The following is a 27,619-nucleotide window of genomic DNA, read 5'->3' as shown; positions in this document are numbered from 1 at the left end:
TAAGCTCTTCCTTCTCCAAGACAGTCACCAAACACAATATTTTTGTGGAAAAGATACATAGGAGATTGTTAAGCTCAGAGGCAATGCAAACTAGTCTACAGGTTTTTGGTGCTTGTATTTATTTCTTACAGAGTCATAATGGTTGGAAGGGGCTTCTGGAGATCTAGTCCCCCTACTAATGCAGCTTCCCTACAGTACGTTGTGACAGATACAGTCAGCATATGGCTTCAGGACATTATGCCTGTTCCTAAGTAACACTGATTCTGTCCAGCTCTGCCTGCAGTCTTTCTTGTAGATCTCAAAGCATTCATTGCTTTTGTTACCCTGACAGCTTTAAAAATTTGAGTCTCAAAGAGGTGACACGTTCTAAATGCCTCAGTTGCATTAGTGCACTGGTAACCAGCCTGCCTCTGGCCATGGACCTTTTGCTCTTCTGCAGCTGGGCTGCTGCAGCTGTATCTCTGAACTCCCCTGTCTGCTTCATTGTCTCACTGTGGCCCTTAATTCTGTTTTGCAAGGATGTGCAGAAGGTTAAATTTATGTTTTCTTTAGGGTCCAAAAGTCTTATTTTTAGAGTCTTGAAAATAGGCTTAAGTACGTAAAAAGATTTTTCTGACAGTTTGATGAACCACTGTAGGGAGTAGGAAGTAAAGATGTGGAGGCTTTCACATCATCTTCTTAGTCATATAAAGGGCAGAAGGTTCTTCTAGAAAGCTAGTGTCCTCTCAGGGCTGCACATGACCACTTTGTTGTCCCCTCCCAGTCTGTCGCCTAGATCTGTTTCCAAAACTTCTCTTTCCTTATCCACTCCCTTTTCTTCCCTCCTGTAACATCATGACCTTTAGCACTGCCCCAGATGTCTCTTTCTGTGCCCGCTGCTTGCATTGTCAGCTACACGCAGATTGCATTTCCACAAATCAATTTTAAGGTGACATTGATGGAGGTGGATTTCAGCAAAATGCTTACTGTTTATTTCTAGGTTTCTGCCAGGATGAGTGTCAAGGCTTCACGTTCCATCTAGGAGGCTCAGTCAAGGTCTAGAGCTAGGCAGATGCCATAAAGACCAGCACACAGAGAAGCATTTGGGCTGGGCTGTCTGACCCTGTCTGCCACAGCCTCTTGGGAAGGGTAGTGTTATTCATAGGTGATGTGTATGCACTGTCTTCACGCTCATCAGGAAGGCAGTTTGCTCTGGGTTACCCAAGTTAGGGTCACATGGCTGAAGTCAGCTGGAGGATGGTAAAAAATAATAATTTAATCCTTAATTATACAAAAAAAAAAAACAAAAAAAAAACCCAACACCAAAAGAGCAGATCAATGGCTTCTGCCATTCATTTTTATTTCCTTTAAGTGTTCTGCTTGCAGGAGGTTATCTGTCCACTGCCCTATGTTGAACTGAAATCAGATTTGGATCACTAACCCCTACTTCTGACCCTGGGGACTCCACATTTCAAAGAGTGTGAGTGAGCAGCTGGATTTTATTACATTAAACCAAAAACAGCTTTCAACTTTAATCAACTTTAACAGAATGGTGTGGACATGGAGATCTTAGTCTTCTTGCCTCCTGCTTGTCTCTTCATCCTTCTGTCTCCCACTTTCAGTGTGATGTTTGAAGCCCACCTGAGCACTGCCTACCTAATAACTACAGCAGCTCTTTGTCCTGCTGATTGCTTTCTGTATGCCTTACCTCATATTTATTTTGGCTTAAGATATAACACGGTCCTCCAAATGTTTACTGCTGGATGTGCTCCTGCCGACATCTGCAGGAGAGCAGTGAGTCCAGCTGCTGGCCCCAGTGAGCCAAGAGCAGCTGCTGCCCGTTTGGACACAGACCTTGCAGAAGAAGTTGTGTATCCTGTCCTTAGCACAGAGTGTATTTTTCACTTATGTCCTTCCAAGATGAAAGGCAGCAAAGACGACCACCACTTAAGGACTAATTAGCTAGAAGCCTCCATCTAATTTGGTGTAATCCAGATGTTATCCTGCTAATTTCAAGGCTGTTTTTCAAGTGCAAAAATTGACACAGAGGAGTTGAGACTGGGTCTACATCACAGGCTTTTGCTGGGGAGGCCGTCAGTCAGGGTTTTGATGGGGTGTGTGATCTTTGGCCAGCACAGCTGTGCTGAAAGAGGTCCCCAGAATAGGCTTCCACTAGTTATACCGGTAAAGCATTGCTTTTAGTGGTATTGCTGAAGTGGGGGAGAAGCTCTCTTGCAAGTTCATCACTGTCAGGGCTAACCTCCCTTCATCCAACCCATGCACATCAGTCCAGCTGTGCTGGCTGCTTCTCAGGTGAGAGCTGCCCCAGATTTACACATTCCTTTATTTCTCCAGTTGAGAGGTTCTATTAGGAAGTTAGGACCACACTTGGTTTTTTCTTTTTTATTATTGTAATTTTTATTCATTTGAATGTACTTTTTAAAATGTACATCTTGTTCTCAAGGAGGCTTTGATCTTAGAAATCTTTTCATCTATACATCAATCTGCTTTGTGAAAATGTTGGAACGTGCTTTTATTGTGGCATGGGATTTCTTCAGTTTTTGTTTTCATTTCTCTGTGTAGTTGAGAGAATTTTTCATCCCTGAGGTTCTCCCTCTGGCTTGATCCTACATAAAAGTTGACCACACATGTGTCAAGCTGTAAGTGCCACTTTAGGCCACATCTTTCAATTTTCTTTGCAGGGATTTCCTGATATTAAATTAAGCCAATTCTTTTTCCTTCCTCACATTTAGATAAAGAAAGCGTTTTGGCCAAGTCTGCACATTTTTGTGAGCAGACATAAGCACTCTCTGCATATCTCCACTAAGAAGGATGCATGCCAACTTTAAACCCAGTGTCTTGTGGTTGTTACAGCATGAGGCACAATCTGGACCAACTTACCTGTTCTTCTCTGTGCTATTAGATGGAGCAATCAGATACTACTGATTGTGGTTATTTGGCCAGTTCAGGGCATGGGCATTATGATTCAGATCCATCTGCATTTGGCCATGTAGACTAAGTCTTAGTCTTGGTTGTTTACACGTGCTCTTCTTGTCTACTATTGCCATAGAAAGGAAGTTTAGTCTTCAGGTTAAAATCATACAATCCTTAGAGCTGGAAGGGACCTTTAAAGGTCATCTAGTCCAGCTCCCCTGCATTGAACAGGGGTGTCTACAGCTAGATCAGATTGCCCAGGGCCTGGTTCAGCCTTTCCTTGAAAATCTCAACGGATGGGGCATCCACCACCTCTCTGGCAACCTGTGCCAGTGTCTCACCACCCTCACTGAAGAAGACTTTTTATCTAACCTAAATCTACTCTCTTTGAGCTTGATGCCATTTCCTCCTGTTCTATCACCACAGACCCTGGCTAATGACAGTTATTGATGTTGCTGACTTGTTGGAGATAGGGGTAAACTTCTCAAATTATGGAAATGTTATCCATTTATTTTTTACTGCTTTCTTGTAGGTCCTACGGGAGACTAATAAGTTGGCAGAAATGGAAGAGCCACCTTTGCTGCCAGGAGAAACCATTAAAGATATGGGTAAGTGAAAAGTATATTTCTTACTGTTCGCTTGTCCATATAGAATTTCCATGGGGCAAAATACTTCGGTGGTCGTTGACCAACAATAGCAAATGCCCAATGTTTTGAGACCCATGCAAGTTGTTTTAGCAAGACTGTATTTTGAAGGTTTCCCAGAGATCAGCATTAACAGTGTTTTATCTGTTGGCAAATAACACAGTGAGCCACGTGAGTCTGTAAGCCAAGGTGGCTTTCAGAGTGCTGGGTGAGACAGCATGTTAGACTTTCCATTGGTATCAGCTCTAGTACAAGCTTGTTCTTACGCAGCATTCATATTTGCACAAACAGTGGAGGAATTAATGCCCTGTCAGGATTAATGTCAAACAACTGGACATTATAAATACGTATGTACAAGTGCAATGTAGTTATGTAGAGTCGATTCCTTAGGAAACCAAGCTAATGTAAATGTGGAAGGTGCTGTGGCTTATAAGTTGGCAAGACTAGTGTCTGAGATTATGCCTAAGATTCTTCACCTGGAAAACATGTTTCTAGCACCTTTTCCCTTTACTGGGAATTACTGTTCTTTTTCAGATGTATGTGCACACTTCTCTTACTAGTAGATTTTATTTATATTTGTTTAGAACATTTAGAAACTGCATTTTCAGTAATGAGAGCTGCAGTGGAACAACCAGACAGGGTGCTTTCACTCTTATTATGTGTTTCATGAGTCTGCTTTTAAGCTCCTGTCAATCTACTGTTTGGAAAGAAGCGATTAATAATCATCAGTAGTGAAACAAACATTGGTTTAATTAGAGCTGAAGCATTTTGTGTTTAATAGCCCTTACAGCTGAGGCATTTCATTTTAAATAAATGAATAATAAGGTTGCTAGCATTTATATTTTAAACCAAAAATTCACTGCTCCTTACTTTGCTCCAGATTTGTCATTCCTTTTCTCTTTCCCCAGAAACTTTCTAGCTTAGAGTCTGAAGGCAACCAGAGCTGGTTCTGGCTGCCTGCCTGCTGTTGATTTTTAAAGATTCCCTCTCAGTATTTGAATCTAGTCAGTCAGCAGTGACTTTGTAGAAGCAGAGCTGACGTGAGGACAAGACAAGTGTCCTAGAGTAAGGCAGTGTCCCTCCCTCCCTCCTGAAACACATGGTGAAAGAAATTTGGGTCCCTGTGACACTTCAGCAGCCTCGCGCTGGTGTGCATGGTGGCTGTCACCAGGATGGGAGGTGAGCTTTCTTACTGCCTTCTTGCAGCCCTTGCAAAATGAATCCCTTAGGGTTTGTAGGCTTAAGGTTATTAAGATGGGCTGGGGATTTTGTTTTCTTTTCCAAATTTCATGGATCTGGCAGCTGTAGTCCATGGGTCTCCTTCTGAAAGGATGTCTGTGTTTAAGGAATATTGCTACCAGCATTGCTGTGGCACAGCTAGCCCACTGTTCAGTGACAGAAGGTGTGACAGGTTACTGATGGGTGTTGGCAGGGGGGAATAACTTGAATGTTGGCATTTTTAATTGATGTAAAACAGAAGGGCAGTTAGAGGAGGTGTTTGCTGTGGAAAACCAGCAGCACCTCTTTCCTTTTGCTGGCGCAGGCGAGAAATGTTTGAGGCCTTTTACGGAGGGGACTGTTTTGAGTCACCGTCACTCAAGTTCAGAAGTAATTGAATTGTTGCAGAGTAACTTGATCGCTGGGTTGAGGTTTAACATCACTGGCAATTGGGTGCTGTACAGATTTTTGGCTGCTGGAAGTCCCTGCAGCTCTGCTGACTTCAATCAGGGCCATTAGCAGGGACTGCATCCCAGGGCTGATTCCCTGTGTAAGGGTGTGCAGGAAGACCTAAGCATCCTAAAAGCCATCTGCAGGAGAACTGTCTTCTCTTACTCTCAGTGGCACAGAACAGCTTGCTGGCCGTCAGTTTTTATGCAGATTGTTGTCAGATTCAAATGTTACGCATTTAGGCAGGAATTGTTTCTTCTCATGCCTGGTGTTCTCCAGTACTGGTATTACTGATGAGACGTTGCTCAGGAAGAGTAAATAGTTTGCACCAAATACTGACTTTTTAGTTGGGTTCTGTGCAAATGTGAGATTCCAGGTGATGGTACTTGCTTTTAGTTTGATATATGCCCGAACTCTTAACAGAACTGAAACTTGCTTGTCAGTTCTAAGCTAGCACACCCGATTAAACTTATTTTCATGTCATGGTCTGGGGAGTAGAACACCCTGAGTATATTTGCTATAATAATTTTACTCCCATAAGTTAACCATGAAATTCACTTTTTTCTTCTTTTTCTTTCTGTTTTTTTTTTTTTTTTTTTAAGCTAAAGATGTTACTTACATCTGTCCCTTCACTGGAGCAATCAGAGGAACCCTTACTGTTACCAATTATAGACTGTACTTTAAAAGCATGGAACGGGTAAGCCTTTGTAACCATCTGCTTCTGTGGGCTGTTCAGTCTTGAGGACCTACATATATTTTGGTTTGTTAATGGCTTTTACTGTAGTTGTATGTGAATCATAGCTGTATGTTTGGGTATATAGGCATAAGGGAACAGGAGCTGGGATCTTCCCCCCTCCCCTTTTTAAACTCACAAATTTCAACTGTCTACAGGACCCTCCTTTTGTCCTAGATGCATCTTTAGGTGTTATCAACAGAGTGGAGAAAATAGGAGGTGCTTCAAGTCGTGGTGAGAATTCGTATGGGCTGGAGATTGTATGCAAGGTAAACTTCTACATCTGTTTTACAATGGGAGAAAGGGAAAATACATTTTAAAAGATTTTCTCTGTAATACTGTAAGAAGTTCTGGAAAACCTGTCAGTGTCATTTCACACACTTCAAAAATGTCTGATTTTGAAAGTCATTTGCAGGATTGTCTAGCTCCACTCACTAGAGATGAGATCCAAACCTTTTTAATAGGCTTTGTGCTGGGTAATATCTTCTTTTCCTCATAGCAGAAACCTAAGTCTGTATCTCAGTAGTGCAGTCCTCAAGACATTTGTATTGCTTTCCAGGACATCCCAGGAAGACTACTTGTGCAGTATGGGATGCTTTCAGTGCATTGCACTGCAGGAGCAAAAATGGGGTTCGTGTTTCTCTCGAGGTCATTAGCTTGTGTCCACCTGCTTTGTGGTGAGGGACTGGAGAGTAACCTTCAGTTCCCTTTGAGGCAATTCTTGCGTTTTGCTCTAGTAAATTTCTGAAATATGTCTCTCAGGAGCTGTTGGAGTCATTGAAAATGCACGCTGTAGTAGAAATGATTAGTTCACCTCCAAGTGTGTAACTGTAGACCCCAAAGTAGAAAAAGGCAACATCTCTAGTCATAAAATCCATACCTCCTCTGTTCACCAAGGCACAGCCCCTTTGCTAGCAGGGAGCTAGATTCTGAACCTGGTAGGTCTTAGGATGCTGCTTTCTGTTTGAGAGCAGGTGGATGCATGGAAGTGAGTCCCAAACAATGCTGGTCACTGCTGTGATTCTGAGGCACCAGGAAGCTAAGCAGACTGTCAAGCTATGGGCATGCTGAGTCACAAAGCAGTTGATATAATCTATACCAAATCACCCAGCTGCTCCCTCAGCTGACTGTGTTCATAGTCCTCCCTGGCTTCCATGGGGGTGCCAGTGCTGGCAGGCCAATTTCTTCCCTGTTTTGCTTTGGATCCTTTTCTCAGCTGTTTTACCTATGTGCAAACTTGCTTACGCAGTGTGGTCTGGAAAGAACTATACTGTTTCCCTGGATGGGAAGCCTAGGCACAGACTAAAAGATAGATTCCTTGACACAACACAACATACATATATATTGCAGCCCACTTGGCCCAGGGGCTGCACAGCAGTTTGGTGCTGGTAGCAGAGTAGTACACATACAGCTTATGCATTTTGATATTTTGTGTGAGGCCTGTCACTTTATCTCAGACTTGTTAGACAGTCTTTTTGCCATTTTCCTTATTCTCTGACTTTCTGTACCATCTTCCCATCCTTGACCTTGATTGCTCACTTCCTGCTGGTGGCTGTTAAACTGTTTACTACAAATGTTTGAGTTTGTAGGCTTGACTGGAAAATCATGGCACTATAGAGATGCTTTATTTAGTTCCTGAATGTGATTTTGTTGATGAGTACAGAAAGGGTGTCCTGGGTTACTCCTCTTTGTAGAAACTGCTGCTATGCAAAGTGGAGGAGTTCTCTGTTTCATTCAGCCTTTTGAGCGCTCTGAGTTGGTGGTTTTAAAGGGAGCTGGCATTAGTTCCTTTGCAGTAGTACTTTGCTAGCTGGGCTTAAGCTCCCTACATGAAGTAACTCTATGGAGATGCTTTGTGAGGCAGTCCCTTCCAGTTGTCTTCTGGCACAGCTCATCTTGGGAGCACAGTAGGAGCTGTCTCACAAAATCCTGACAATCAGAGATGGTTGTCCCTGAGCCAGATCTCACCCCTAGACTTTCAGCAGGTTGAGAGCTTTATGTAGGGGCAAGGTACTGCCCATGCACTCCCTTTACTCCCCTGTGGTTGTGGCAGGCTTAGTTGTAGGCTACAGCTGGCCATCAGCCCAAACCCAGAGCTGCTGTACAGCGCTGTTCAGTGCACAATACTAAAGCAGTACTACAAAGAATATCATGACGTCACTTTATTTTCAGTGCTGGCTTTTGGAGTTCTGTTAGATGTTGAAGTGGTTTAGAAAGCTACAGTTGGATTCCCTATTCTTTTTCCTAGGACATTAGAAACTTGAGATTTGCTCATAAGCCTGAAGGGAGAACTAGACGATCCATATTTGAGAACCTAATGAAATATGCTTTCCCAGTTTCAAATAATCTTGTAAGTATGTTTTATTTTGTTTTCTTCCCATGTTGTTACCAGGAGGTGCAGTGGCAACTGTTTTGTTGAGTTTCACCCACCTGGTAGAATATTCGCATGGTGTGTTTTATGTTGAACAAGATGAAATCCTGGTTTTAAATCTGTCTGAAAATTAATTCAGTCAGAATTGTATAGAAAACAGGAAAAGTCTACTACCACTGAGCTAGGTTACTTTGTTAATGAAGAATAACTTTCTGATCATCCTCATAATGGATGTAAAATTTTCCAAACACAGTGACATTCACTAAAGGTTTGCAGCTAATGGTGAATGCACAGCTTCCAAACCTGGAATGCAGTTCATCTGTTCAGTCACTTTATGACTGTGTGATTGTTGCTTCAAATACTGCTTGAATCACACAAACACTGGATGGTTTAGATGGGAAGGGACCACCTCTGGATCCATTTGGTCCAACCTCCTTGTTCAAGCAGGGATACCAAGGTTGCCTAGGATCATGATTACATTGGAAGGATCTAGTTCTTAATATGTAAGAATGTTCCTGCTCAAGTAATCTTTTCTTTCTCTCTTATAATGATTATAATGAAGTTCTTTTGTCCATGAAGTACTAGGTGATAGACAAGAAAAGTTAGGGTACTGAGGTAGATATGCTGTTGCAGAAATGACCTGCTCCAGTTAGCATGTTGATCTTTTTAACAAAACCTTAAAAGAAATGTAATACAGTGGGGAGGGAGGGGAAAAGACCCATCAAGAGTTCTTATTTTAGATATTAAGCAACCTGGAGATGGACACTGAGTGGGCTCTTAACGGCAGATGTTCTTTTTTTTTCAGCCACTTTTTGCATTTGAATACAAAGAAGTTTTTCCAGAAAATGGATGGAAGGTGTATGACCCTATCTGGGAGTACAGAAGACAAGTGAGTACTGTCATACCCTTCCTCATCCTCTCTGTTCTTCAGGAGTGAGGTTCTGTGCAGCAATATGATTACAGGTTGCATGGACAGAGAATGTTCCCACTAACAAATGTCAAGCAGACTGGAATAGGACACTGTTCTCCATAGTGCAGTGACTGATGATGGCAGTTTTAGGAATAATAGCATCCACTGGTGAGAGATTATTTAGGCAGCAGAAAGCTGACTTTTGCTTTGTCTCAGTGATCAGCTAGTGCTGGTGGAAAGGAACTGATGTTGGTATTTTGCAGTTTTAGGCATCTTGTTGAGTTTCACACCTCTGTTCTTGCTTCTATTAGTTTTAATTCTTTTCAGCTTTCTCTAAGGTATCTCAAACAAGAACCTGGGAGGAAACAAATCTAAGTGTAGGATGCCTTCATTTTTGGGGGGATCAAGTAGAAAGTTTGGAGAACAGTCAGTTTGAATGTGTCCTGAACAGACTGGTCAAAGGGTTTCAGTGAGCACAAAGCAGGCTGTCGATTAGAAGTACCAGGGTAAAAATCTGAGCATTTCTTCCTCGGGAAAAAAAGATGGAACATTTTTTCATTTTGTATTTTTAACACTGAAATCTCTTTTCCTACAATGCTTAAATTATGGAAACAGTGCAGTTTGGTGATGGCTCTGCCCTGGATGCAGTGAACTTTTGCTTCCTCCAGATCTGCCAGGATAAAGTCAATTTTCCCATGTAAAATGAGGTAAAAAAATGAGGTATAAATTTACAAATTTATAATTTAAAGCTTTATTTGGATCTTTCCCATAAAACAGAAGAGGACATGACCTATGTCCCAGTATAGTTGTTCATCTGATTCCTGACATCCAAAATGTAAAGAGAGAATACATTTTACTAGATTTAGTCTTCTAAAATCTGGGCACGCCTTCTAAATTGCTTATCTATGCCTGTCATTAACAGATGGGGAGAGCAAGCTTCACTGCTGGAGGTAATTTGTTCCCTTCTGAAATAGATCACTGTCTTCTAGGCTGCTGTTTGAAAGTGAGATGTATCTTACCCGCACTGTCTTCACTGCAAAAAAGAAGTGTGTTTTGCAGTGAGATATTACAATGTAAAACCCCAAAGAAGCAACTTCTCATGTGATCAGGTTGACTTTGACTTGTTAGACCAGATATTTGCAGTCAAACTAATCTCCATTGAAAAGCACAGCATTCATTCAGCTAAGCTTCAGATAAAAAAGATTAGGTACAAAAGACATTTGTACAATATCTGGAAAGAAGGAAAGAATTTCAAGGTAAATTAACCCAGCTTCTCAATCTTGGTGTGCTGTTGTTAGAATGTAGGTTTTCTGTCCATATTACTTTTTATATTGTGACTTGAAATATCTTAGATTTGCCATGAACTCAGTTAAACAGTGAAAAGATTCAGAGATTTACATGTAGGTGACTTTCAGCTTTTCTTGGCCTTTATCTGTAAAGCAGTTGAAACTCGGGGTCTTGGAGTCTTTGTTTCTGGTTGGATGGAGTAGCACTATGGTGTGGTGGTATGTTATGATTGGGACATTGCTGCAACGTGGGCTGCTTTTGTAATGACTTGCTTTTGCATCATTATTCAGTGGACAAGAAAAGCTTTGCCTGACTGCTTTTATGTCAGGAATCCAAATTGATGTCCAGATGCTAACACCATCAACAATTTGCTTCCATGGATAACTGCGAAAGTGAATCCAAGCAAGTTTTGTTTGCAGCCATGGCCTGTCTGAGATTTACACGTACTGGACCACCATCGTTCCCATTCCAGGTCATACAATCTATCTGTCCCAAAAGCTTATCTCCAGAAGTGACCAACACCAGCTGCTGAAGAGGTAAACCATGCTGCAGCAGGCGTCTGTGTTGTAATCTGGCCAGGAGGAGAATTTCATCCCTTTCATTGTAATTGATTTAAACCCTGCAACATGAAGTTTTATGTCCCCTCCAAAACTTTAAGATATTTCAGTCTGTTTATTTAATTTGGGCATTTATAACTATGGATGCTCAATTCATCTGTGTGAATGTCTTAGCCTTTTTTTTCTTTATCCAGCCAGGTTCTGTTAAAGCAATAACAGCTCCTACAGTAAATCAGGATTATGTCCTGAAATGGCAGCAGGGATTCGTTAACAGTGAAACAAAACTGGCATCGTGTAATCAGATAATGGGATTACCTGTCTCTGACTGTATGAATTACGATCAGAAATAGAAAAGGAGGACATATGCACTTTCTGCAGGACCTTTGGGAATTGGTTTAAAAACTAATACAGAAGAGCTAGCCTAGGGCAAAAGCAACCCAGCAAAACAGGCATTAGCTTGGGGCACGGTGGGCAAAGCCACTCGTTTCCCTGTGGGAGCAGGAACACAGAGGGAGGGGAGCAGAGCAAAAGCAGAAGCCAACTTCGAGGCATCCAGAAAAAACTTTCAGAGGCGGCTCCATGGTAAGATCTATGTCTACGCTGGTAGATATGGCAAGGTCTGTGTGTGGTATAACTTATTTATTTATTTATTCAGGAAAGTGTGTTGATATGATAGAGATTGTAGCAACTGGGGGCTTACTGGATATCTTTGTTTATTTTGCTGCTAGTGTTCTTGGGAAAGATGAAAATATGTAACTTATTAAAAATCTGTGATTGTGTAAAACTATGGGGAGTAATAAACAACCTGTGGAGAACAAAAGGAACTTAGAGAGGTTTGGGATTTAGTTAGTAAATGGAATCACATGTGGCAAATGAAATTTAAAACTGAAATTGCTCCCTGATTTTTATTACACGCGGGCTGGCAAAGTATAAAACAGAATTGCAAAGTGAATAAGGCTCAGTTGAAACCAAAAGGCCTTGAGATGCCTTTGGAGTAACTTAAAGCTTTCATTTTCCTTAACAAGCTGGGGAGGATTTGGAAAATATTACAAGTGGTTGTGAAGCTGGAAATGTGTGATGTTTCCCTACAGAAGTCTTGCTTGTCTAATTCTATGCTCTGGTCTTAAGTACCACAGAGCCACAGTACAGGGCTGCGGTTGCTGCTTTCTGAGAAAGCACATAGCAATGAATAACTTAGAAGAGATGCTGGAAGTACCAAGCATTAGTTCAAGCTGGAGTAGAAAAGGTAAAGCATGAGAACAGAGACCTACAGGGGAACATCAGGTACGTTTAGGGGAGGAAAATGATAATTGAATTGTTAAATGTCCCACGGTTTAACTGCCATTCTGCTTATGTGAGGTATGTTTCTACTGCTAAAAGGATCATAGCTTCCCTTGTGCTGAGGGAAGACAGTGCGGGCTGAGCACACAGAGCAAGGACCAGCTTGGCTCTGGCAGCCAAGTGTTGGTGCAGGTATGTGTGTGAGCTGCAGTGCTGAGCTTCTTGATATCTCCTGTCCCAAATCCACTCTGGGAGAGGAGCAGCTGATGGGTATCTCAAGACCCTTCTTGCTGTGCCTGCTGCAGCCGCACGAGCTAAGCTTTGGGCCCCTCACTACAAGAAGGACATTGAGGCCCTGGAGCGTGTTCAGAGAAGGGCAACAAAACTGGTGAGGGGTCTGGAGCACAAGTCTTACGAGGAGCGGCTGAGGGAGCTGGGATTGTTCAGTCTGGAGAAGAGGAGGCTCAGAGGAGACCTTATTGCACTCTACCACTTCCTGAAGGGGGGTTGTGGTGAGGAGGGGGTAGGCCTCTTCTCCCTGATAAGTAATGACAGGACGAGAGGGAATGGCCACAAGTTGCGCCGGGGAAGATTTAGATTAGACCTCAGGAAGCATTTCTTTTCTGAAAGAGTGGTCAGGCACTGGAATGGCCTGCCTAGGGAGGTGGTTGAGGCACCATCCCTAGCGCTGTTCAAGAAGCGTTTAGATGAGGTGCTAAAGGACTTAATTTAGTAGTTGGGTAGAGATAGTGATAGGAGGATGGTTGGACTAGATGATCTTATAGGTCCTTTCCAACCTTATGAACTTATGAACTTATGAATCAGTCTGCTAGGTTCAGTAGAGAGATATCCTGCAAGGACATGATGTTTTTTCATATCAGTGAAAGATCATCATGTGTTTAAATTTAAACACACTATGTTTTGCAAAGTGTTCATTTCAGCACTGTGCTGGTTTGTCTTCAGCTTGTCTTTTAACTTGCAGACAAAGCAAATTCCATCTTCTAGAAGGCGTGCAACGTCTAGGTCAAATGGTAACCGGGCACGGGTGGTGAAAGTAAGGTGTGAATGACTAGCCATAATGAAACTGAGTTTGCTTTGTGCATGGAGATGACACAGAGGCTGTGTCTGTATGGTTAGATGATATGGCTGTAAGGAGTGTTCCTGAGCATTGCCTTCATGGCAAGTTCCAGGCATGGCTTCAGTCCTTCTTTTGAGTGAGTGGTTTTGAGCATCTTCAGGCTCACATGAAGATGCTCTGCCAGCAGACTGAAAGTATAAATTTACTGTCTAGCACATGAAAATATAGCTGGGATTTAGCTAGCTACTGGGCTAGTGACAACATCAGCAGAGCCTTTCTTGGTCAGGCAGGCATCAATGAGAGGAGAAAGATCAGCCTGTCTGCACCTTCCTTGGTTGAGTTGCTGTTGCTTTTTTCCACCAGTAATGCCAACACCACCACACAGGATGATCCTGTTGTTGGCCTTCACCCAGTGGCTGCCCACGAGACTCTTGTTTTTTCCTTTAGGATTTTTTCACGGTAGAGCTCTTTCTCTTGAAACTTTACAGTGATCCCCATCTCAACACTCTTCTTCCTGTATCTGTAGCTTTATGTTTCTTATCTCTCTGTCGATTTTCTCACAGCACTTCCTCGTAACTTTGCAATATCCTTGCCAGTCTGAGCTACAGTTGCACAGCTGGACCCTGAGGGAGGTGACTTTGAGCCACAAAGGAGCAGAGATGAGAGAGGTTTGTAAGGCCAACCAGCCTTCTCCCAGACCATTCTTGGGCACAGTTCAGAAGTTGCTCCATGTCAAGGATCACCAATGGGCTTACAACTTACCAGGAAACAGTGAAAATGCATCTTATATGAGGAAATGACAATATGCTTTATATTGTGTTTAACTTTTCCTGTTGATTCCAGCTGGAGAAAGTGAAAACCTGAAGCAACATGAATAAATGCACTGCACTGAGGCAAATGTCCTGGGAAGATGCAAGTTCAGCACCCTTCCAGCCCACTTTGCTTATTTCTGCTTGCTTCGAGTCCTTAGAGGAAATCACAGTCTGAATTCAAAGCTGTCTTTGGGTGGTGCTCTGATTCAGGACGTTCCCTGTGATTCAAAGGAAATGAAAACCTCAGTGACGTGCACCCTCTTTTATTCCTTTAGGGGTTGTCATGGATTTTTTTTTGCCTAGGGTATTGCGGACAAAAGATTTCATTTGGCAGCAAAAGTGTCTGCAAGACCTGGAGCTTTGGAGGTGTCAGCTCTGAACTAATCAATGTGTACTGAAGCCATTCTGCCTGGTGCTGTGAAGAGGATGCTTTACATTGCTTAATCTTCTCCATGAGCTTCAGTAGAAAGTAGAGGAGCTCTTCTTTTGTGCAGCTGCCTGTCAGACCCAATTTTATTTGTCAAGAGTGTGCCAGTAATGTAGTTTTAATTCAGATTTGGGGGTGAAGGGAACAGAATCTCCAGGCACTGTTGATGGATACGTTGCAGCACAGCCACATACTCATTAGGATAGGATTGAGACCAGTTTAATGTGTACAGCAGGTGGCCTCTGAGTTTGCTGTACCCATCAGTAATCTTGGGCTGTGTGCATACAGCGTTTGTTTGTAGTTTCTGCAATTTTGCTGTCAGACAGCACCAAGAACATCTTCCTCTGAATTTTTTGGGTACTCACGTTCCTGGTGGCTTTGCTAATTCCTTGTGGTAGCACTTCCTTCCTAGGGTGTGCCCCAGGACCAAGGGTGGTTCACAAGCTGGGTGTGAGCAGCATTGGGCACAAGGTCTGTCTCCTCAGATTTCTAACCGTGTCTTGTTCTGACAGTGTGACTCACTGCTCTGTCAGGGAACTGGCTGCAGTCTGTGTGGGTCAGCTGTAACAACCACAGCTTGGCTGACTTGTGTTAGATTTGTCATTTATTTCCTGTGGGAGCCATGGCAGGGGAAACCAGTCACCCACCACCCTCCTTGAAGTGCAATAAGTGAAATGCTGTTTATTAGAGCCTGCCCATATCTGCTGCAGAGAAGACCTGCAGTAGATCTGTATTCTCACAGCATTCTCCACTCCATGTCAGCACTCACCATGCTGCAGTATGTGCCTGCTTAAATCTTTCCTTGCAGGCATTACAGTAGGAGCCACACCATTTTGATCTGTCACCTCTGCGCATTGGCCAAACAGGCTACAGATTTTCAGGACCTTACCTCTTGTGCTTCAGGTGTGAGCTGGTGGTTACTGCTCTGGAAGGTGTTGAGTTGCTTCCTACTCAGGGCACACTGAGTTCAGTGGTGCGCTTGCATGTACTCTGTAACCTCCCCTCCATCCTGTCTGGTAGCTCTATTTTCCATCTCTGGTTGCCACCCACCCTATTTGAGCCAAGTGCTGTAAGAGGAGTGGGGGCTGTCAGTCACTGGTGCTGCCCTGCTCCTTGCTCACCTGTGAGCACCATTGTAGGAACAGAAGAGATGTTAAAGAAGCTCTTGGGAGACCACCTCATCTCTTGCTTCATCTGCAACCTCTACACTTAATTAACCCTGGACAAGCCAGCCTGCAGTCCTCTGATTTTCATTTTTCATTTTCAGCAAAACATCTGCATGTCTGTAAAGCGGCATGAAATGCAAGTTACCAAGATACCACAGTCCTAGGGTCCAGCTCTAAATGCCCTTCATTAACCAAAGTTGCCTTGGGTCTCAGGTCTTGGAATTTAACTGTGGTGAAGCCTCAGAGGAACTTGTTTGCTAACCTGCTGTTGTTTCCTCTTCAGGGAATTCCCAACGAAAGCTGGAGGCTGAGCAAGATTAACGAGCGCTATGAGCTGTGTGATACCTACCCTGCCATTCTAGCTGTGCCCGTAAACATTCCTGATGAAGAATTAAAGAGAGTGGCATCTTTCAGATCAAGAGGACGAATACCAGTGAGTGTGACAAAAGAAGCCACTTTGATGTGGTTTTGTTGCATACCTTTGGGCTGTAAATAATGCTAAGATCAGGTTGAGTGGATTCCAAGGAGCAAGTAAATGGTGAATGGATAATAAAAGTGACAGCAACATGTCTGAAGAGTTAGAAAACAGCATTATCTGCTGGAATTACTGTTGTGAAAGAGATGTAGACTAAACGAAAATGAGAAGATAATATAGCTTAGTGCAGCCCAGACTGAATCTCAGTTCTGTGCCTGGGAAATGCCAAGTAGTCCTATTTGGTTGTTTACTGTTGTCTGTCCTACTCTGACACTCAAGACAGAGGAATACTTAGCAATACTCTTAGTAAAAATGTTTACTAAATCAAATAAAGACAGAAGACAACAATGTGATGACTATTGCAGCAGCAACTGATGAACTCTCCTGCTTACAGAAGATTAAATCTCTTCTAAGAGTTCTTAACTTTTACATGCTGTAACATAAGGTAAGACATAGCCCAGTGACTGCAGGCTGAGAAGGTGTTTTTGTGACTCACATAATGGTGAGAAAACAGTCAGACTTGAGCCTATTCAGTCACCTCTTGTTTGTTTCAACTTTGGGGATGTAACCAGAATGAATAAGTACAGAATGAATGAGTACAGTGCATTTGTTTCATTCAATCATGGCTTAATAAAATCCAGCCTTGTCGAGCTAGGTAGTGTATGGGAAAATCCCAGAACAAGCTATTACAAGTAAAACACTTCACTCATTTAATGAATCCTTATTGTCCCTCATTTCTTTTTCATTTGTTTCTGAAGGTATTGTCATGGATTCACCCAGAAAGTCAAGCAACGATTACTCGCTGTAGCCAGCCAATGGTGGGAGTGAGTGGCAAACGAAGCAAGGAAGATGAAAAGTACCTTCAAGCCATCATGGATTCTAATGCTCAGTCCCATAAAATCTTCATATTCGATGCAAGGCCTAGTGTGAATGCTGTAGCCAATAAGGTCAGCTTTTTTGTTTCTTTTGTCAAGAGCTGGGAATGTAGTCATCTAGAGCACACATCCCACCAACACTTCAAACTATTCCTGAGAATCCCTGAGAGTACATACATGGTGATCTGATTCACTAGGCAGACTGCTGCACCTGCATAAGTATCAGTAGATATGAACACTAAAGGTTTGTTTGGATTAATACGTAACTTGAAATGAGATTAAGGGAGAAATTAAGATGGCCAAAAGAGGAACAGGATACTGAGACCAGTAGTGTGTAACAGAGAGACTCTAACATGCTGGGTCTGGTGCATCATCATTTTTCAAACCACGTGAATGGACATCTGCCTCCTCTGAGAGTATCAAGAACTCCTGTCCATGTTAAACCTGATGGGAGCAGGGAATGCCCCTCTCTTCTGAAAATAAGGCATCATGATCTATAATTTCAGAACATTACCTTCTGTTGTCTAATGTCCAGGAGTATTGCTGTTGTTCTTCCTGCTGTTGTGTCTCATGCTATCACTTAAAGCCGTGTTTTAATGGTAGAACTACTTTGCTGCACTAAAACGGATTTTTTTTTTAATCTGTCTTTCCCAATACTTAAGAAAGGCAATTAGTGTGTGGGATATACTCCTCTGTAATAGTATGGTAAATTTGTAAATGACAGAATAGTGAATCTAATGAGCTAGCAGCTTGAATGGGGATAAATGATAATTACTGAGAGAAAGAAAGCTTGTAGTGTGATATTATTCAGTAAAAATTATAGCATTCATTACTGTTGCAGGAATGAGACACAGAATGTGTCCATGTATATATTTGTTCTCAATTATAAGATAAATCCAGTGCTTTAGATAGCATAGACACTGTACTGTTTTGTCAGCTTGTATTTGCTCAGACAAACTATTGGAATAAAATATCAAATATGTTTTCACTTAGTAATTTTTATGCTTTTTTTTTTTTCAGGCTAAAGGAGGAGGTTATGAGAGTGAGGATGCCTATCAGAATGCAGAATTAGTGTTCCTGGACATTCACAATATTCATGTCATGAGAGAGTCATTGAGAAAACTGAAAGAAATTGTGTATCCCAATATCGAAGAGACTCACTGGCTGTCTAATTTAGAATCAACTCACTGGCTAGAGCATATCAAGGTATGCATATATGCATCCACTCTTATAGCTGAGTCTGTACCAATCTGTCTGTTGGAAAAGGCATCTAGAGCAACTCCAGTGACAGATCCTCTTCATTACTTAAGATTAAAATATAATGATTTCCAATTTAAAGACAACAAAACTACAGTTTCTGGGGATGAGGAATTCGGAAGAGGGTGGCAAAGAGTACAGGAGAGGGGTGTCAAAATACTGAAAGATGGTATTCCAGAAGCAAAATGTGTTCCTGGGTAATGTGTAACCATGAATGCCTTTCTGTGAACGTAAGAGTCTCAGTTTCCAACCTCTCAACTCTGGGATCTTTTCCATCCAGGTGTTGCTGCCTGGCCCAGACCAGCAGGTGTTGGGAGCTGGTGCCTTCTCAGCCTTTCAGGAATTGAAGCAGAATCAAAATGACTGGGGCAAAATGCTTCAGCTTCTACAAATGCTCATTAAACTAAGCTTTCTGTCCTAAAAAATGTACAGATTACATTCTCTACCATTTCTAATGCAGAAAGGGCTCATTCTGCTTCTCATACAATTGCAAGGCAGTGGCCATTTTGAGACACAGAATGCTCCTGGGCTGAAATCCTGCCCAGTCCAAGGGTGGCCAAGCTTAAAGCAGGGGCATTTTTAGAGCTGTGCCTACATTATGGGTTAGATGTGTCATCATTACAAAAAAATGTGTTCACCAATTTGCTGCCATAGTTATAAAGAAGTTGGAACTGCTTTACCATTCTCCTTGAGGCAGATATAGCCCTTGGTTTGTCTTACGTTGTCAGTAGCCATTTGTCATGCACAGTTTCTGTTCCAAAGAGATTTTTGTAACTTTCTTTTTCTTGTCCCAGCTCATTCTTGCTGGAGCCCTGAGGATTGCTGACAAGGTGGAGTCAGGGAAGACATCTGTGGTTGTACACTGCAGTGATGGCTGGGACCGGACAGCCCAGCTCACCTCTCTCTCTCTGCTGATGTTAGATGGCTACTACCGAACTATCAGGGGCTTTGAGGTGCTAGTGGAGAAGGAGTGGCTGAGCTTTGGACACAGATTTCAGATGGTGAGTCCTTGGAAGGTGCTGAACAGAAAGTTTTTGTGCACCCTGAAGGGATTTTCAAAGGAGTTGAGCATTTTCCATGAGAAGTCTCCTACCAGAAGAAAGATGAATGCTACTGCTCCTGTTTTCTATCTGTAATTGCTAGCATCTCTTAAGCTTCTTGGAGACAGCCTTGGTTAGATAGGAGGAACAGGTAGCATTTAATTTCTTAGCTCTCATGGTCAGTCTTAAACTAGCAGTGTGCTCTGGGTTCAGCATAAGCTGGGAATTGGCAAAGGGTGGGTATTTTGTTTGTGTTTTCAGTTCAGTCCATTTTTTTAGGCTGCCTGGGCATTGTCAACAAATGCCTTAGTACTGAAGAGGCTGGGGAATTTTGTGGTGGCCTTGATCTCACATTTTCTTTGGGCACGTTTTGCTTTTAGGGAAGCTTTTAATGTTTAGGCAAAAGACTAGCAGTTTGAGATCATGGATGTGTGCAGAGGGGCAGCTTTGTGAGCCTGTGATTTGGCTGTTTGTTATGATTTGTACTGGGAAAATGCTTCAGTAGTATCCATTTGGTCTTTGTTCCTACAGTGTTTTGCTTGTAGCTGTTCTCTTGTGGTTTATTTTGGCAAAGGTTAGAACAAGGTCTGTTTACAGTAGGTGCAGCGATGGTGATTTGTGTAATCAAATTCTGTTCTCTATCACTGAAGAAGGTGGGATAACTGAGGCACTGAGCAACTGCACCGAGCATTCTGCTTCAGTAATACTGCTATCTGGTATATGAACTGTGAGCATTTTTACTTCCCTGTCTGTACAAAGGAGATAATGATACTAATTTCCTCTGCTAAGAGGACAACAGAATTACAAGAAGAGGTAACTCCATGACTTCCATGCTCTTGTTCTGCCTTTGTACAGTGTACAGAGCTCATGAGTAATGTATACCAGTAATATGCTATATAGTAGTAAGGAGTCATGCCTCACTTTCTTATCCAGGGCCACACAGCGTGGTCAGGATTGGAGGCCTGCTTCTGGGGCTACTTTCTTAATTGCATCACTTGAGGTGGCAGGAGATGGGCTGAGTTAGTGTTTGTACAGTGCTTGGAAGCTGTGAGGTGTTGTGTGATGGTTATCACCACATGCTGTGTCTGTAGGTAGTGTTTAGATCCAGCAAACTCTACTACTGAAGTAGCCAGGATGACAGCTGCAACTGAAGCAAAAAGCATTCTGATTTTTTTTTCCTCTGAACTTTAGCTATTAACTGAAATCAGTGCCAGTATAGCATCTGGAGCCTTTACTCAAACAACTCATTTTAATTTAACATGAAAATATCCCCATAAAGAAATTTCACTTCAAAGACAAAGGGAGTAGCTGTCCTTTACTGCTTTACCCACTTATGTGGACAGAGCAAAATCAAGATGGATTTGAACCTGTTTAAATCTGTTGGTGTAGTCTTGGATTGCTGATATGAAAGCCCAGCAGCTTCCCCATGAAGCTCTGTGCATCTGACATTCTTTGTCCTGCTCTGTTCTAGAGAGTTGGCCATGGAGATAAGAATCACGCAGATGCAGATCGCTCTCCTGTCTTCCTCCAGTTCATTGACTGTGTCTGGCAGATGACAAGACAGGTAAAGTGCTGAGCAGCATGCCTGCAAAGCCACTGTACCACACAAGGTCTGGCCCCAGGAGTCATTTCTAAGCTGACCTACGCAGGCTTTCCTTCCTGGGCTTCTACTTTTGTTTTGTTGGACTCTGACAAGTTTCTTGGCTGTCTCAATTTAGCAGGGAGCCTGAATGTACAGCTGTGAAGGAAGGCTGTAATGTACTCTTGTGTCAGATTAGCTAGCCAGTGGGCCCTGCTTACATGAATGTGAGCTTGTGAGGAGCTTGCCACCCTGAAAAAAAAAAAGGCTTATCATGAACAGGACGAGAGGGAATGGCCACAAGTTGCGCCAGGGAAGATTTAGATTAGACCTCAGGAAGCATTTCTTTTTTGAAAGAGTGGTCAGGCACTGGAATGGCCTGCCTAGGGAGGTGGTTGAGGCACCATCCCTAGCGCTGTTCAAGAAGCGTTTAGATGAGGTGCTAAAGGACTTAATTTAGTAGTTGGGTAGAGATAGTGATAGGAGGATGGTTGGACTAGATGATCTTATAGGTCCTTTCCAACCTTATGAACTTATGAACTTATGAACTTATGAACTATGATGGATGAAATTGGAAAAAAATGCTACAATATATGAAGCTGTACTGTATCCAAGCAGAGAAAGAGCAAGACTTTATCTTCCTCTAAAATTGCCTCTATTCTGCTGCCCTCGGCATCCTGATGGTGAGGTGAGAACTGCAGCCAGTGTAGTCAGGGGAGAGAAAGGTGTTGTCCAAGGCAGGAAGGCCTCCCGCTGTCTTCCCCATCTTTGCCGTTTGCTGCATGCATTCCTTTTGTCCCTTTGTGGAGCTCAAGTTCTTCTCCTTGTCATGGATCTGTATTTGTACATCAGCAGCAACCACAGCCCCTAGTATGCCTCTGTTGGTTGCACTGATCTGTGTTGCATGATGCCCCTGTGCTGTGCCCTCTGCAACGCACTCTGTTGGACACACACATGATTTCCATTTGGCCCCAGGGAATTTCTGTTTCTTTATGTTTCATTTCACATGTGCTCCAGACTTTTGTTTGCAGTCTGGTTGAATGGTCTGTCACTGGGGACAGGCACAGCAGAGCAAGCTTCAACTTGAAACAGCACTGAGTGTGTGTAAGCACAGCGGTCAGATCCTTCCAGCCTCCAGCTTTTGCTCAGAATACCTCTCTGCACATGTAAAGCAGCTTTCCAAGAGAGAAACTTGCTCCTGGGAGGAGCAAACATGACCCAGAATATCCAGCCAGCTGCAGAACAGAGGCAAATGCTGTCTTAGAAATGAGAGGCAAGCAAGCTCCTTACCAGAGTGGGAGAAAGTTTATTTGCAACTGCTGTTCTAAAATCCCAACTGCTTTTCTGGTTCTGTCTGAAGTTTCCCACAGCATTTGAGTTCAACGAGTACTTCCTGATAACCATCCTGGACCACCTGTACAGCTGTTTATTTGGGACATTCCTGTGCAGCAGTGAGCAGCAGAGAGTGAAGGAGGTAAGAGCTTCTCTCCAAGGTGGAGGTATGGTGCTGTGATTGCTTTAGCTGGACAGATGGTGCTAGAGAAATTGAAGCTAGTGGTAGGTACTGTCAAGCCCCCATCTTAGCTGCTGGGACGCACAGGGTCTTTTGCACTTTGTGTCAGCTGTTCTCTGTGAGGATGGATACTCTTCTGCACACACCCATTCTTTTCACTGAGTCTTTCAGCAGCTCCTGGTGTCTCTTCAGTAATTGGAAACGCAATTTTTCTTTGACCTTTAGTTTAACATAAACTTATCTCTGGAAGCTGGTACCTTTTTACCCTCCCTTTTCCTTTTGGTTTAAACTAATGAGTTGTCATTCTGCACACACAGATTACAAGAAGTAACAGGTCTCAGCTTGAGTTTTTGGCTGTGCTTACATTTTTCTGGGGGAGGACAGAGCTTCTAGTTTGAGAAAGAACGTGCCTGTAGGCCCTTCCATCAGCCAGCTCTGCCCTGCACTCTGTTCTAGGGAGCCTGCTTTGCCAGAGGGATTGGACTCAATGATCTCTAGAGGTCCCTTCCAGCCCCTATAAATCTGTAATTCTAGGCTGATTTGTGACTGGTTCCAGGAGGACTGTGTGTAGATGTGTATGTTCAGATCCATTCAGTGGTGTCTTCCTCACCACCAGCCTGGAGTCAGAGGGAGCGACACTCATTCTCTTCCCTAAGAGTGAAGAATGTTATCACTGAAACATTGCAGCCCAACATCCCAGAGGACACTGCTGTGTTTGACAGCACACTGGTTAAAAAATAACATAGAAAATAATTGCTGTAATACAGAGAGATAGTGTTATACTGAAGTGAAATCAGTCCCTGTTTTTTTTTTGAGTCCACAGTGACTGAATTTCCAGAAAAGAAAACCTGCATGCTCTTTGTGGTTTGCTGTTTTGTTTTGTCTTAAAGACTCAGTCTAGCAAAGTACTCTATCTAGAAAACTCTTCTACAGCCGTTTCACTGGGACTATTCACAAGCCTAATCACTACATCAGGATTTAAGTCACATGGATTTTTCTTTTTTTTTTCTACCTCCTTCCCCCCCCCCCCGAAAAAATTACTTGCTCCAGCAAGTCCTCTGGGCCCACTTTAAAGAGCTAAAGCGTAACCAAAGTACCCAGAGTTCACATGCCAGTTCTGAGCTGTGTCCCCTTGTGCTGTGACTCTGGGGCTGTGCTGAGAGCACGGGCTGTTTCCATGCCAGGGTGCGTGTGTGCCTGCCTGCCTGCATCCATGTGCTTCGATTCCAGTAACCACATCAAAAGAAGAATTCTTTTTAAGCTACAAGAAGGCAACCAGATCTGTATTAATGACAGGCATATGTAATGCTATTTAAGTCCTCATAAAGCTTTGTAGATAAGTGCTAGTATGGGAAATAAAGCCTCCTCCACCCCTTCTCTTACAGAGCCTTCCAAAAAAGACCGTGTCACTTTGGTCCTACATTAACAGCCAGCTGGAGGACTTCACTAACCCCTTGTATGTGAGCTACTCCAACCATGTCCTGTACCCCGTGGCCAGCATGCGGCACCTCGAGCTGTGGGTCGGCTACTACATCCGCTGGAACCCCAGGATGAAGCCGCAGGTACAGGCTTGTTGCAGTCCCATGGATCCTGCCTTTCTTTCCCTCTGTGCTAGTATTAATGCTGTCACAGTGGAGCTCAGGGCCTTTAAAAGCACAAGAAGTAATGCTCGGACTCAGACTGCCGCTGCTTAGATCTAAAAACAAAAGCCGAAGACACAAGCAAGTGAAAAGAGCGGCAAGTGCGGATGGTGGCTGGCTGGAGATCGCCACCTTGTGAAACTTGCAGGAGCTGAAGCTGCTTCGCAATTGGTAAAATTGGAGTAGCAAGAAAACCATCACCTGAAGTGCTTCTTCTTTAGAAGAGAACCTGAAAAACAAAGATTCTTTGAATACAGGACTCTAGATCTGAGCTCTGGGGCTGCAAGTAGAGTCCTGGGGCTAGGAAACCTGCTGCTTACTTTGGTTGCCTAAGGCCCAGTGGTGCAACCGTTGCTTATGGCCTTGAAATTTTACAGCAGGCGAACTGGCTTGCCCAAGGCAGGCAACTGAGATAAGCAGCATGAATATGGCCCTAAATGCTTAAGTCACTTCTATGTAGGAAGGGATAGAAATTCTCAGGCAGTTAGAAAAACATTTGCTGCCCTATTCTCCAGAGTTCTGAAATTATGGCTGGGCTGAGGAGCTAGGGCTGGCATCTCCCAAGAAACAGCAGAGATTAGAGCTCTGTCATCTATCAAGATACACACTAGGTCTTGTTTAGCCACTGTTAGCCTACATGTGATGGGTAAATGAAAGTGCAAGAGTGGAGGCGCCATGGTGCGGTTCAGGCTTGCACCCTTGCCTTCCAACACTCAGCTACAGGTTTTCTTGCAGGAGCCTGTCCACAACCGCTACAAGGAGCTTCTTGCCAAGCGGGCCGAGCTGCAGAAGAAAGTGGAGGAACTGCAGAGAGAAATCACCAACCGTTCCACCTCGTCCTCAGAGAGAGCTGGCTCTCCCGCGCAGTGCGTCACTCCCGTACAGACAGTGGTATGATCTGGACTTGTGGGCTGAGTACCTTCCCAGGAGCATCAGGACCGCTTTCCTGGAACGCTCTGGGTTTCCTTTGCAGTGTCTGGGGGATGCCAACCTATTTATTTATTTCTCTCCAGGGTAATTTATTAGTACTGTATCACTAACAGAAGCTTAAGCAAAAACAAACGTAGCCCCCTATGCAATTAACCTTCTCAGTGGCTAGATTATAACACAAGCCAATTGCACTTGCCACCTAAGAGAAACCTAGAGCTCTTTCCTTGTTCACTTACGTGTTGGAAATCACCTTGCTTTACAAAAGGGACTGTGTGCTAGAATGAAGTACTGTGTAGGAAAAATGTTGCCTCGGGAGTTTGAAAAGGCTCCCCTTTGCTAAAAGAAGTATTGAATCTCACCATGTTATGGCATGCAGCTGTGGTATTAACATAGGCAGAGCAGCGTGAGAACGTTTGCCAACATACCAAGGGAGGTAGTGCTAGAATCCAAAACATATCACCGTTCTCACTTTCACTAGATTTTGGGAAGCCATGTAAAACGATGCCTTACGTAAGAAGGGCATCTTCTACCAACACGTGGTGGTAGAGGAGCAACTTACATGACTTAACTTTATAGGACAATGTTTACTTCCATCTTTGCAACTTTAGATTTTTGCTTATGGTTTACAGTGAGTGTGCCAGGATGTAAATTAAGCACCTTTATTTCTGAGGGAGAGAGCAGAGCATGGCTCCCCCTAGGCTTCCTGCAGCTCTTCTGTTCTCCAGTGCCTCATCCACATCAGGAGAAAGGTAGTGGAACGCCAAGGGATGCATGTAAACTGCTGGGATCAGTCATTTCATTTTGCTTGGGTAAGCATTACTTGTGATTTTAACGCTTCTGTGCAGGACCATAGTGATGTATTTAAGGTAGTTCAAGCTTACTGCTAACTAATGGAAGCAACTGTAACAACCAAAGAAGCCTTTCTGCCTGCATCACAACTGGTACTTAATATTCCAGTTGACTAAAAAGCTTAGTTGGTTTCTGAGCCCTAGCTTTTAAGTCTTTTTTTCCTCATAGTGTACTTCAAGAATTAGGGTCATCTGACTAAAAGGAGATCAAAATTTGATTTTATTACAGATTTTATTGTAGAAGTAGATAAGCAATGCAGCAGTCATGGTTTCACTGAATGTTTGTCAGATGCATAAGCAAGAGGTTGTAGGTGACAGGGCTTCCAGTGAAGTTGTGTATCCACAAGGAGCTTTGCTCCAGGCTGCTTTTCATCTCTGCACTGAGGTCATGGCTTAGTCTGAGTTCTAGCACTGTTTTTATACAATAGGAGCCATACAGTGGGCACCTATTTAATATACACATCATGCTTTTTCTCTCAGCCTTTCTCCCAAGACAGAGAAATATTTCTTTGAGAGTGTTTAAGAGTAGACCAATTTGTACATAAAGCTCTTTCAGAATCCTCCCATTCCTGCAGAGGGAAGAACCATTTCCAGCTGCAGTCTATTTGATTAACAGATTGTAGAACATTGCTGCACTTGTTACAGGGGAGCATGATAACTTCATGTCTCATTAGTGCAAAGAACCCACTCAAAATAACTTCTGAAAGACTTAAATGTGCTTTAAGGTTGAAAGGCAGATTTACTGTAAAGTACAATCATTGTGTAAGATGGGTCATAGCATTATTCTGTATTAGCAAATGGACTACATGTGTATATTTTGTTGTTTTTTTTTAATTAAAGCTGATTGGTTTAACACTAATAAAAATGAGAAATGGATGAAGTTTTTCCTGTGCTCATGTTTTCTACTGTGCAGTTATCAAAGCCAAAGGAGTTGTAGACACATAATAAAACAGCACTGAATTTTGCATTTGACACGCTAATCCTACTTGTTTTTGTTCTTACAGATGGACTTGCAAGATGCTGTTATTTGAACTCTGAAATTCAGAATGACTGGAAAGCAGGTTATCTTTGGACAGCTATGCCTGAGTAGAATAACAAATGGTATTTAACCAAAAAGTATTACAAAAATACTTTCACAAAAGTGAAAAATAACCAATTTCTGCAATTTCCAGAGTTTTAGTACAGTCACATCTGTGAGAAAGGAACATTCACCTTTTTCCACGTAACTTATGCTAAATCCAACTTCACTGAGATATTTGGAAACAACAACTCAAGGCCTGCTCTGTGACACTCACTTCTAGTAGAAATAATTCCAACTTGGGCACTGCACTCATAAGTCAGAAGAGGGCTTAGGGCTTACATTGACTATGTTTTTCATTTGATCTAAGACAGCCTGACATAATGCTGATGTTAACCCTCCTTTGAGCAAACTAATCTCCATCCATCATTTCTAAGCAAAATTAGCAATGATAGCTTCAGTTACTAATTTTCAGGACCCTTGAGGATGAGTTGTCTGAGTGGTTGCTCCAGCTGCACAAAGCACGTGTCCCCAGTTTAATGGAGCAGTGTCACTCCAGGTGTAGTAAGCAGCTTCCACCTTCTCATAGCTAAAACC

At 42.9% G+C, this 27,619-nt stretch overlaps 1 protein-coding gene across 1 annotated transcript in view; it reads left to right on the top strand.

The window, feature by feature from the left end:
- The window catches only part of MTMR2 (myotubularin related protein 2), a 57,908-nt gene extending 31,656 nt beyond the window's left edge, over positions 1–26,252 (top strand). Inside the window, exons 3-15 of the mRNA XM_065729995.1 lie at positions 3,446–3,521; positions 5,828–5,922; positions 6,117–6,227; positions 8,207–8,308; positions 9,135–9,218; positions 16,131–16,280; positions 17,081–17,269; positions 18,218–18,403; positions 19,249–19,455; positions 20,966–21,058; positions 22,434–22,547; positions 23,972–24,148; positions 24,962–26,252. Coding sequence (XP_065586067.1) covers positions 3,446–3,521; positions 5,828–5,922; positions 6,117–6,227; positions 8,207–8,308; positions 9,135–9,218; positions 16,131–16,280; positions 17,081–17,269; positions 18,218–18,403; positions 19,249–19,455; positions 20,966–21,058; positions 22,434–22,547; positions 23,972–24,148; positions 24,962–25,123 — 1,746 coding nt within the window. The 3' untranslated portion in view covers positions 25,124–26,252. The remainder of the gene's footprint in view (positions 1–3,445; positions 3,522–5,827; positions 5,923–6,116; positions 6,228–8,206; positions 8,309–9,134; positions 9,219–16,130; positions 16,281–17,080; positions 17,270–18,217; positions 18,404–19,248; positions 19,456–20,965; positions 21,059–22,433; positions 22,548–23,971; positions 24,149–24,961) is intronic.
- The last annotated feature ends 1,367 nt before the right edge of the window (positions 26,253–27,619 follow it).

The sequence above is a fragment of the Cyrtonyx montezumae genome, unplaced genomic scaffold, assembly GCF_038088225.1.
Source record: "Cyrtonyx montezumae isolate F1298 unplaced genomic scaffold, pur_monq_1.0 scaffold_12, whole genome shotgun sequence".
Classification (NCBI taxonomy): Eukaryota; Metazoa; Chordata; class Aves; order Galliformes; family Odontophoridae; genus Cyrtonyx; species Cyrtonyx montezumae.
This window is presented reverse-complemented; position numbering and strand designations above follow the sequence as displayed.